This window comes from Gasterosteus aculeatus, chromosome 7 (assembly GCF_964276395.1).
Source record: "Gasterosteus aculeatus chromosome 7, fGasAcu3.hap1.1, whole genome shotgun sequence".
Lineage (NCBI taxonomy): Eukaryota > Metazoa > Chordata > Actinopteri > Perciformes > Gasterosteidae > Gasterosteus > Gasterosteus aculeatus.
This window is the reverse complement of record NC_135694.1, coordinates 13,151,664-13,163,691: the sequence shown is the minus strand read 5'-3', so window position 1 is coordinate 13,163,691 and position 12,028 is coordinate 13,151,664. Positions and strand designations below refer to the sequence as shown.

General features: G+C 40.5%; 1 protein-coding gene across 5 annotated transcripts in view; it reads left to right on the top strand.

Annotated features, from left to right (window-relative positions):
* The window catches only part of afap1 (actin filament associated protein 1), a 64,735-nt gene extending 52,932 nt beyond the window's left edge, over window positions 1-11,803 (top strand). For 3 of the 5 annotated variants that reach the window (XM_040180095.2, XM_040180096.2, XM_040180094.2), the window contains 10 exons: window positions 227-379; window positions 1,099-1,310; window positions 3,587-3,732; window positions 3,954-4,068; window positions 5,031-5,264; window positions 7,213-7,342; window positions 8,792-8,956; window positions 9,086-9,276; window positions 9,392-9,553; window positions 10,052-11,803. In XM_040180095.2, coding sequence (XP_040036029.2) covers window positions 227-379; window positions 1,099-1,310; window positions 3,587-3,732; window positions 3,954-4,068; window positions 5,031-5,264; window positions 7,213-7,342; window positions 8,792-8,956; window positions 9,086-9,276; window positions 9,392-9,553; window positions 10,052-10,078 — 1,535 coding nt within the window. In that variant the 3' untranslated portion in view covers window positions 10,079-11,803. The remainder of the gene's footprint in view (window positions 1-226; window positions 380-1,098; window positions 1,311-3,586; window positions 3,733-3,953; window positions 4,069-5,030; window positions 5,265-7,212; window positions 7,343-8,791; window positions 8,957-9,085; window positions 9,277-9,391; window positions 9,554-10,051) is intronic. The other 2 variants (XM_078105782.1, XM_040180097.2) reach the window with 1 other exon arrangement.
* The last annotated feature ends 225 nt before the right edge of the window (window positions 11,804-12,028 follow it).

The window sequence follows — 12,028 nt, the reverse complement described above, 5'->3', positions numbered from 1 at the left end:
TTGAAATCAGCCCACACAGACCAGTTAGTGGGGACACTTGGTTAGCAAACTGAACCTAATTCCCCAAGAAAGAGCCCACAAGGGTCTGATTGATGTGATAGCACATTCAATCTGCAGGTCTCCTTCAGGAAGTTCATTTCAGGATTTAACTACCGGTAATATTCCATTCATTTAATGTTGTGAATTCAATTGACAATCGTCCTCTATATCTCTTTTTTACTATCAGCAAAAGGAAAGAAGAACACAAAGTCTGAGCAGAAGACTGGGACAGTAGGGAAGGGGGCAGGGAAGAAGATTACTAAAATCATTGGACTGGGTAAGAAGAAGCCATCTACAGAAGAGCAGACCTCGTCAGCAGAAGAAGAAGTACCCTTGTGTGGTGAGAAAAAGAGATTCAAGTTAATCTATTCGTGTGTAGTCTAAAGGTCAAAGTGTTTCTACATGTTCCCAATGACCTGAGCTGAACCCCGCTTAATAATGTTTTGAGAGTCCTTGAAGGCTGAATGCAATTAATTGCATATTACTGGATAAGGGTACACCCTTTTAAACAGTCTTTTCCTCACTAGGATTCTTGGTTTGGAACATTTCCTCACTAGCATTCTTGGATTGGAACATTTCAAGCCAAGATTCCCAACTACTGGACTGTAGACAAACATCAGGTCTCTAAAATTTAATAGAAGGCATAATCAGCTAAATACCAATTCATCACTTTAGCTATTACTTTGAAATCGGCTCAGTCTCAACACAGGCACAACACAGTCTGGTGCATTTTTCTTTCATGACTCCCGACAACAACATACTGCTCTTGAATAAAAGCATTTATCTGTACATGAAGACGGACGGATCTATCTCTGTGTAATTTTTGTTTAGCTTGATTTGAATCCTTCTGTGATCTCTATTCTGTCTCTATGCTTGTTGTTTGTTGTACAGTTTGAATTATTGTATGGGACGAGTGGACGAGTAGGTAATGCATCCGATTCGCCAAATGCCAGACATTAATAGTATTACAAATAGGGTTTCATATTGTTGAAACGTGTGAAACGGTCAGCGCAGTTTGTCAGGACTTAAACTTTCTGACTCTATGCACTTTGTCAACAGGCTACCTGAACGTGTTGTCCAATAACCGTTGGAGGGAGCGCTGGTGTCGCTTGAAAGATAACCAGCTGCTCCTCCATAAGGACCGTGACGACCTTAAGAGCCACATCGCCTCGCTGCCCCTTCGAGGTTGCGAGGTCAGCCCCGGCCTCGATCACAAACACCCCTTTGCCTTCCGCTTGCTTCGCAATGGCCAGGAGGTTGCTGTGCTGGAGGTGAGTTTCAAGTTATCTATTTGATTCTGCGCATAGGCATACAGGTTTAAACCAACTGCCTGTAGAGCCGCTCGGAAAATCACTGCTTAGTGAAATAAAGCAGGAAGAGTCCAAGAGAAATGGCATACTTTATACTTCCATGTGGAAAAAACAATAAAAAAAACTTTTAGAGGAATAAATTTAAACCAAAAAGGGAGATTATGTTGTGTTTATAGGAATTATGCTGTTTGACGATTGCCTTTTCCGGGCAGGGACAATAGTGGTGCATTTAAGGCAGATGGGGACTGTAGCTTGTTGCAGGGAGAAAGAGCTCATACAGAATAAAAAATTGCCAATTTCCTGTTGGGTTCCAAATTGGCAAAGCGGCTTTGTCGAACGTAGTCGACGCTGTCTTGTGGACAATCAGAGTTGAGATGCTCCACTCGTCATCACCGCCGTCCTGCTGCCAAAGCGTGAATACACTTCAAACCAGCAGCTGGTCCGCCTGAAGCAGCGCTGGAAGCGGCAGTCATCCAGACGCACTTCCTGGAGGAGTCGGTGGAATTCAAGCTGTGTGCGGCAACGGATGATGTCATGAATCCAAACACAACCCCGTTGCGGTTCTGACATTTATGTAATTCACACAGAAATAAAGAGCAGAAATAGTGGTTATTTATTTCCATTGTGGATAGCGGAAATTATTATAACCGTCTTTACGGAGACAAGTAACTGAGATAAGCCCCACCCCTTTCAGGCACGAATAAAGCGGCACGCCAATGAAGCAAAATAACTGCAACAAGTTGGCCGAGTAAACTAACACGAGTAAAGCGTGCCGAAAATTTGCTTTGCCTTTGGTGTGAACACAGCATAACTATGGAGCCAAACCCAGGTCAAAAGTTTTGTTCATCTTAAAAACAAATTTTAATTTTTGGTCTTGAACATTGAAGAATACAACAATATATTCAAAATAAAAATAAGTGCACAAAAAGTATTTTCGGGTTGAGAATAGTTTTGACTCTTAGAATTTCTTATAAATTCTTTTTTTTTTAATTCTTCACTTGTATTTATTTTTTAATATTCACTGTATTATATTTTTCGGTTGCAGATTTTATATTTTCAGATTCAAAACTTTCAGATCTTTTTTTCGTGTTCAAATCTTTTTATTTCACGTTCAGACTTTTGACCCTGATGTGGTGTAGGGGCGGGGCATCAACTGGGAGGGGCGTGAAAGAAAAATGGGCTACAGATCTAAATCTGCCTTGAAAGCCAGCTAGCTCTTAGCCAGACGTGTTGCTCAATGCAAGAAAGCTTTCACCATAGCGGAGGAGTTGGTTCTGCCTGCCGCTGCGGATATGTGCCATGATCACGTGTTGTCATGTGAGGAAGATATGAAGAGGAACTGCTGGTTCTGAGATGCCAAAATAGTGACTAATTTGACTTGATTAAGGCTACATTTTCATTCGCACTTATTTAAATAAAAAAAAAAAAATGTACATATGGATTATTTTGAATGTATTTTATTACACCATATTATTTATTTATTAAATTTATATTTTCTCCGTTTTTTTCTAAAAGTAAAAGTAATAGTTATTTTTGTGTTAAGCCTGGCTCGAGCCTTTCAAATTATTGTTATATTAACTTTATCTGTTCAATTAATTGTTTGGTAGTGTTGTTTGTGCAGGTTTACATACAGATAATAAAATATATGTCCTTGTGATGATCACTGTATCAGGTTTTTGCTTGTTAAACTTTTTTAATTTTATTTAGTCATTGAATACAAATCCAACCTAGTGTTGGGCCCTGAGGTCAAAAAGGTTTAGATGATTTTGCTGATTTAGCTGATACTTTTATCCAAAACGACTTACAATAAGTGCATTCCAACCATAAGGATACAAACCAAGAAGAACACAATTTGAGATAGATCTGATTATCCTGTGAGCAGTAGGGTGTGAATGTGTACAACATGTTGCCACTAGGTGATGATTTTACGATCATTCAAAATTGTTAAATTAACGTTGTTAACATCAGGATTTTATGAAACATGTGGCATTTGGACCAGATTAGACGGTTGAGGTACAACATCTTCCTGTTTCATGGTGAATGGTGTTTTTTCCCCCACCATGGATACATACGCACATCCACGCCAGCACCGTGTTTTCGTAAAGAAAGATGTACAATAATATATTAAACATTAGAAGAAAAATAGTCGTCTGCTCCGACTTCATCATTTTTTGGGTCCTGGCTTGAAAGAAGAAGAAGCAGCAAGAAGTGCCTCAGACACTGTCTTGTTCTTCCAGGCCTCCTCTTCTGAAGAGATGGGCCGCTGGTTGGGTATTTTATTGGCTGAGACCGGCTCCACTACGGACCCTGCCACTCTGCACTATGACTACATCGACGTGGAGACCACCGCCAATGTCATTCAGCTGGCCAAACAGTCCTTCTGGTGAGGGACACACATATTTTCTCAAGTGATGAAAACACCAACCTAAAACCTTTTTTTTACATTAACTGATTTTGTGGTAAATTTTGCAGCTGTGTAAAATGTGATGTTGCCAACCATCCATCTACCGTGTATAGACCAATGTTGGAGTAATAATACATGCACATGTGAGATTATACAAGGTGGATTATTTTGAAATTCATCTGGATGTCTTCTCTATACAGTTTCACCAGTAAGCGTGCTGTCTCTCTTAACCCATACCTGGACAACCCCGTCAATGGCTATGCCTGCCCCACTGGAATGGCTCTGCACTATGACGATGTTCCCATTAACGGAACGGTAAGGATGCAGTGCTGCTCAAAGGCGATACACATCTACAACGTCAGATAGCACCTTGTAGCAAAGTTGAAAAACATATGCCTATGCACATATGTGTGCATAGGCATATGCATATGTGTGCATAGGCATATGTACATATGTTTAGATATTTCAAATAAATACTGTCGCAATATATATAATAGTGGTAAAAGTAGTAGTAATAGTATTATTGGTAGCAAGTATAGAAGTAGTACTATTAGCAGTAATAATAGCTTTTTGTTTCTATAGCTATTTGTAGTAGTGCTATTGGTTGTAGTTGTTGTAGTGCTAGTAGGAATAGTGGTAGTTCTAGTAGCAGTATAGAAATTCTAGAAATATTAGCAGCATTAGTAACAGTTGTTGCAGTATTATTAAGAGCAAACTGGTATCTTCTTTCCTTGAAAAATGTGTCACCAAATTAAACAAGGGTCTGGATGGAGAGTTAGTTGGACTTTGTCTCACTCTTGCTGTTGCCAAATGTGTAAATCTGTTGGAGTCTATAGTGACATTTCTAAGGCAAGCACAACATTTTCTAACTTTTTATCCAAAGATGATGCATGAAGAATTGTGGAAATGCTGCCAAAATAAGAATATTTGTTTCTTACAAGATTCTAAAGCTAGAACCTCACCGAGTTTGAAAATCACTTTATACGTTCACAGCAAAGTTAGCACAACCTGAGTCCCCACATTTAAGGGAAATAATCAAGTCATACGCAGGAATATTCCTGTATTGTCCACCACTAGTAAGATTTCTTCCATGCTATATGACACTTAGTCTACATTAAATGACACTTACTGTATTATGGCAAAAGAGAGTAACTTTCACTATTCACTTATCATCTTTCCTATCTGTTCTTTTGCAACTTTCTTTCTTTGTTATGTATCTCTCCTCCTCTCCTCTCCTTTTCTCCTCTCTTCTCTCTGCTTGCGTGCTTTAACCTAAGGACCCGGGTGTGCAGTACTCCAGTCCCAACACAAGGGGGGGCCAGCTGAATGAGGAGGTGCACTATGAGAACGCTGAGCTCTATGAGAACATGCCATCGTCCAAGCTGGACATTTGCTATCCTCCCAAGCTTTCCTCTTCTTCCTCTTCCTCTGCCAGTCACTACAAAAGCCCTGTTTCTAAAGTCTCTTCTAAGTTCCTGGCTGCTGATACTAAAACTAAAGCTACTGCTCAGGTGACTAACACTCTGCTAATCACTGTTGTGATGTTCTACTCTTTCAATAATGATTTACCACTCTTTCTACGTCTTTAACTGTGTACCTTCAACGTTTTTTGTTTTGGTAACACTGAGCACTAATTCTGTGGTTTAGTATCTGCTTCTTTCTAAAGAGCCCAAACATGTTTCCAAGTCTAGTGCACCCAAAAGTCTAAATGATTTTAGACCAGTTGCTCTCAAATTCATTGTAATGAACACAAGGTTTTGAAAAACTGGTATGGTCTGAAATTCTAAGGGAAACTGCAGTTATCTTATAGGCCACGCAGAGGAGTAGAAGATACCACAGTCACTCTGTTTAATTTACTTATTAAAGGGAAGGGGTCCCATGTTATTTGTTGATTTTTCTTCTGCTTATTACACAATTCAACCCTATTTTTTAACCAGTAGACTCTTAGAGCAATTTGTGCACAGATGCTACCGAAGCATTGTTTGTGTATTCATCTTACTCACTTTACTTATTTGATTTTACTTAGTAATTTACTTATTTACACCCTTAAGTACCTTTATCATGTTTGGGTGGAGTGTAATGTGTTGAGGTGGATGCCTCACCTTCTACCAAAAACAAAGTCTATGTGAGGGTACAAATATGTAACCTAAGATTTTTTTTTAAAGTTTCCTGATATCTCCTTTTTAGGAAGACTGACCCACCTCTCATTACAATCAAGTATAAAGAACACCTGTGTGGTTTTGCAGACATTATATGGACCTGTCCCACTTTATAATAACATGTATCCCTATACAATCTGCCATATGAACATAGTCACTATTTATTTATTAAACCACTGCGAGCAAGCTGTCATCATGATGTAGAATTTGGAGTTATACTTTTCCTTATTGTCTTTTTCCAACATAGTCCCATAATTGAAAGAAAGATCATCTCAATAAAAAGCAGATAAGATGCATTAGAAGTAATAATATGGACCCTATATTCATCAGGTGTACATAACTCTGTACACATGACATCCGTTGTAGTCAGAGGACAGAGGATGTTGCATGTGTACAGACTGTAAAGCCCTCTGACGCAAATTTGGGATTTGGGATTTTGGACTATACAAAATAAAATGAATTGAATTGAACTCTTTCTAAGCTGGTATTTTATACATATTATGTTGCCCCCAAGTGTTAAAAGAAATAAATTACTACTCAGGGAACCCATTTTACTAAATTACTATTCATAACTAATTTCAATTAAAGGTTACTGTTTACGATACAAGTTCCAGCATTCCTTATGTTTTCAGATTCATAATCATGTTTTATTAAGTGTGGATGTGCGAAAAAAAGAAAGAATTTGACGTTGTATAGATTGTGCTTAGATAGAAACAGCAGACTGCTGGAAATAAAACAAATACAGAACCATAACCATGTACATACGTGAAAAAAAAGGTATTATATATCTATATCAAGGGAACACACAGATCAAGGGCTTTGTAGATTCTAAGAAAAAGACACATCTTTAGGCTCTTAAACTGCATCATATTCATCTTGTTTAGTGGTTTGATTTGGTATAATAGTTGGGATAAATTCTTAGTATTCTTTGTAGTGAGCAGTTGAGTATTAATGTTTCTAATATATATTAAAGGGGCCATATTATGAAAATTCCACTTTTTTAGTGCTTCTATACCATAACTTGGATATCTGGCATGTCTCCCAACACAAAAACGCTGGAAAAAAACAACTAACGCGGCTTGTTGTGGTGTGGTGTTGTGTTGTGGTATGCGATATGCTTGAGTGCGTCCAATGGGATCACCACCAACGTCTACGTAGATTTTGAAGCACGCCCATGTAGGGAGTCTGCCTACATGGCCTTGGACCATTGAGACCCCAAGGAACCATATCAACTTGTGGAAAAATGGGCATACGATGGGTCCTTTAAAAGTCCCCAACCTCCTTTTTCTCCTCCAATCAGCTGAAGGGAAAGAAGGGAACGGCGACCAATGGGATGGCATCCAAACAAAAGACAGAGCCAAAGAACCAGACCAAGAAGAATGGAGTCAATGGGACCAATGGGACAGCTTCTCTGAAACGGAACGACTCCAGTAAGTAGCTACAACAAGAGATTTCACATTATTGTCCCTGTTGATATCAGAAGAGCTTAACAAACTAAAATATCTTAAAGGCAGGACAGAAAAGGGGGCTTTTGGGTAATTTGTAAATTAAATTCAAAGTGGAGAAGCATTTCCATCTAAATATAGAACACCTTTCCCAGAGGGGTCCCAGCCCCCCCACTGATGATTTCCTTTCAGCAAAACTCACCGCTGTTTGGGAAAACACTACGTTACAGTTACAATTAATATCCAAGTTACAGTTGGTTTATAGGGAGTAAATAACTTAAAACCCTGGAGACGATCCATATGTCGTACACAAGCCAGACTGAAACTGAGGTAGTGGAGCGTGAGACGGCGCCCAGATAGTTGGAAGATGGCGACATGTGGTCCTGTTAAACCATTTGGTTCGGAATAGTAGTTTTTTTCCAATTTGTGAACCATGAGGGTTGTAACAGCTTGGGCAGCCAGCCATTCCTCTGAATGTCCAAATAGAAATAAAAGAATATGTGTCATGTTGAGATGTGGAGTGTGTCACACAGTTCTCACCTTTTCAGCATCTGAATTTGAAAATATCATCTGTACTTTAATTCAGTTATTTCTCACAAGTAAAGCACATGCATCTCCACGCACACAGTTTGGATCGGAAAGACCCTCAGTCTTTTTCCACTAAGGGTAACGAAGATGCTGAAGGTTTTGTAGCTCAGTGGCTACTTCATGATGGTAAAGACTGAGCTCTTCTTTTACTCTCTGGTCTTGTCCTAGAGCAATGGGTCATGGGCCTTTGCCTGGGCAAAAAAAATGATCCTGAGATTTTATTTTGAAGTCGTGGGTCTGGGCGTGCACGATTAATTTACATTCTGGACAGAGGGGTTTGTCTGCTCTAACTGTAGTTGAGAGTGACTGCTGCGCTCTTGATGAATGGGCCACATCCGCCCCACCTGGTGCTCAGGTCTTTAAAGTTAATTCAAGTTAATTAAAACATTGGTCTCTCATCTTACTTTAACGGCTATTTATTATGGGTAATACCATTTCACTCAGCAAGATTAAATTAGGAGGAAGTGGCAGATTCTCAGGGTGGGAAATGAAGGCAAGCAGTTTAATAATTACTTAAACTGTTATTTTAAACCTCCAAACATCCTCAGTCCTCAGCTTGTCTACATCAACTAAATAAAGTTGTGCGGACGTCTCTCACTCAGCAAAAGACTTGAGGATAAACAGATCAGAAAGTCGAAAGACAACAAACCTTACTTTAAATATAGGGTTAGGGGGTTAGGGTCACCATGTCCTCCTGAAATATGTCAACTGGAACGTCGGTTGAAAATGAAATTACTAATATAACAACATCAGCAAATGACATGTGCTAGCTTGGTAATGTTAACGGTTGGGGAAGTGACTGCCCTCGTGATTGAAGCTTCTTCTTACCTAGTCTTTGTTGTGTAGATGCAGAGCAGTGCAAGTATGGGAAGAACCGCGTGGAGGCTGACGCCAAGCGGCTGCAGGTCAAGGAGGAAGAGCTGATGAAGAAGAAGCAGGAGATCAGAACCCATCTGACCTACCTAAAGAAGGAGAGGAGAGACCTGCGCACTGCAGTGGAAGCTGCAGCTGGTAGGTGAAATAAGAGCTGGTTATGTCTGAAATAAAAAGCCAAAGAAACAGAAAGTGTTTGGGAAAAGCTCTCCAACCCTTCCACTCACAAGTTTACATTGCCTGAGAAATCCCCCACTCCTACCTTAGGAAAACGTTCCCACGCCTCGCTGTCAGAGCGACTAAACAAGGTGGAGGAGGACTGCAGGCAGAAGGAGCAGGAGCGGGTTAACATGGAGCTGGAGATGACTGAGGTAAAGGAGAGCTTGAAGAAAGCTCTCAGCGGCGGGGTCACCCTGGGCCTCACGATCGAACCAAAAGCTGGCTCCTCTGGAATTCAGGTCACAGCTCCTGTACTGTTCACAAGTCACATGTTGCTGGATTGAAACTAAGGAACTTACCCTGTCTATCTTTGTGTGTGTATGTATGTGTGTGTATGTGTATGTGTGTGTGTAGTCCCCTGCAACGCTGCGACGGGCCCAGGAGTCTTCATCCTTCTCCAGCTGCAGTGACACAGAGTCCTGCTCCCTGCCGGTCAACAGCGCCTCACTCCTTCGCCGGCAGCAGGGGGGCCAGAAGGCCTCGCCAGTCCGGGGACACGTCCTCAGAAAGGCCAAGGTCAGAGCACCCAATGTTTAACCCTTTGCCAATATCAGGCCATATCAGGTTTATTTTGTCAGCTAAATGTCCATATATACAACACCAGTGCATTGGCAGTGTCTGTAGTCATAGATCGGATAGGACTTCACTAAACCCTACTGGTCAAATAATGTTCCTGTTCAGCTGACCAGATCTTCCTTCATCCTTTAAAAGGCTAAACAGTTGGGGGACCTGAGGGACTGGCTGAGGTTGGGAAGTGGTCCTGGTTGATCAGTGCACCTCACTGAATCACCGACCATATGAACCAGTGATTGACAGTTGGCCTTATGAGTCAGCAGAGGAGTCTGTGATGTGGGAACTTGTTGTTCTTGTTGTTCTTTCTAAACAAAATAACAGTAATGTTGGTGTTGATGGTTCTTGTTATTTGAACAAGCTTGAGTTGCTATTGGACTAGATTGATTTTATTGAGCTGTATTACTGATGATCCTCAAAGATGGTTCTCTGTGTTTGTTGCAGGAATGGGAGCAGAAGACCGGCACATAAACCAGACTGCCCCTCACTTTAGTCCAATTTCATATCGTCTTTTTCTTTTAAGAAATTGTGCATATATTTATTTAAAACTGTCAACAAAAACATTCACATTGTCAGTGCCACAAACATTCACATTTTTTGTAAATTGCCTTACATTGAGCATGCTTAGTGTAATAAGTTGTGTCACTTGGACTGTCTGCTCCACTTTCTTTTCAGTCAGTGGTTTTTATTAACAGTGTGGGTTAAAAATGCAATATTAAAAAACAATATTTATTTGTAAATGTTTTGAGGAAATACTAGCTTCCCCCTTTTATTTATGTTGGTGTATTTAAAGTTCTTTTTGATGAATTTGTCGCGTCCATGAAATCTCGTACCCTACACTGTCATGTATATCAGCATTAGCAAACAAAGTACATCCCAACAATGATGTACACAGCGCAAATGCTTCTTTCAACCAGGATCCACATGTTTCCTAAACTTACTAAAAAGAACAATGGTAAGAAGGATATGGTAAATGGACTGTACTTGTATAGCGCTTTTCTAGTCTTCCAACCACTCAAAGCGCTTTAACACTACATGACATCATTCACCCATTCACACCCATTCACACACTGAGGACAGGAGAACCATACACAGTGACACCTGCCCATCAGTAACTAACAATCACACGCTGTAGTCGCAGCTACAGGAGCAATGTTGGGTTAAGTGTCTTGCCCAAGGACACATCGACATGCGGGTTAGCCAGGACTGGGATCGAACCCACAACCCTCTGATTGGAGGACGACCGTACTCCCCACTCACCCACAGTCGCCCTCACAAACTAATCATACTGGCCAATCAACAAAGCTTTTCAATTGATTAAAGGCCATAATAAACTTCTTTACTGAAAGTTATTTACCAGTGAAAGCCCAGCCGTATTCAAAGTCACCCTATCCACTTTTAGCCATGCTGTTTCAAAGGTAAATGAGTCTTTGTGTTTCTTTAAATGGTCCCTTGCAGCAGCACTCTAGATCTAAGTGGTGGAAGAAAGCTCAACTCGCATGGCTAATCCCGCCACTGGTCTATTGTAGTCTTGCGTTCTAATTTTGTGTTTGTGAGTGCATGCGTGTGTGTGTGTGTACGGGCGTGTGCTTTGGATGCTTTAGAAATAAACATGCTGTTAACTCAAGTTGTGTATTCTGCTAAATTCATGATTGTGACTTTAATTTTCAATCATACACAAACATGTAAAATATAAATAGTGTTTGTGACACAGAAACAAATGCGTGTGGTTGTGTGTGTCACAAACACAAATGTGTTCTTAATGTTTGACGCTCATTGTCATGGTGACACTGGAATATGTACATGGTGCTCTGTTGGGGTTTCTGACAGAAGTATAGCGATAGTGTTCACTAAAGCTAGAGTTTGGAAATCAATATGTTCAGGACAGGAGCACCAACTGCTCCTCGCTCGCATCAATATTTTCAGATTGATCTAGCGGGAAGACCGAATTGTGTGTGGGGGGGTTCTAGCTACACGTGTCTCGTTGATTTTCATTCCCTTTTGGCTCAGCATGGCTTATAACTGAGCAATATGTCTGATGTCAGTTAATGTGAAGCTGCTGTACATAGCTTGGCTTTGTGTATGTGTGTTTGTTTTTGCACCTTATAATTTTCTACTTTGTTGTATATCTCAGACACTCTCCGCCTTGGTGACAGACCAGCTTGTGTATGTAATAATAAACTTCCCAAAAAGTGACTGTGTGCCTTATTGGGTTGTGATGAGTATCCACTAAATGTCTATTTTCGAGGTGGATCATGGTTGATCCTTTAAAAGTTGACAGTTCAAGCTCGCTCTTTCTCTCATGTCTCCTGGTTCGGTTGCTTGGTTTTTTTCATGCAACATTCACTAGGGGCAGCACAGTGGTGTGGTTAGCAGTGTTGCCTCCAGGATGCGTTTGGTTGGAGAGACCTAACTGCTGGA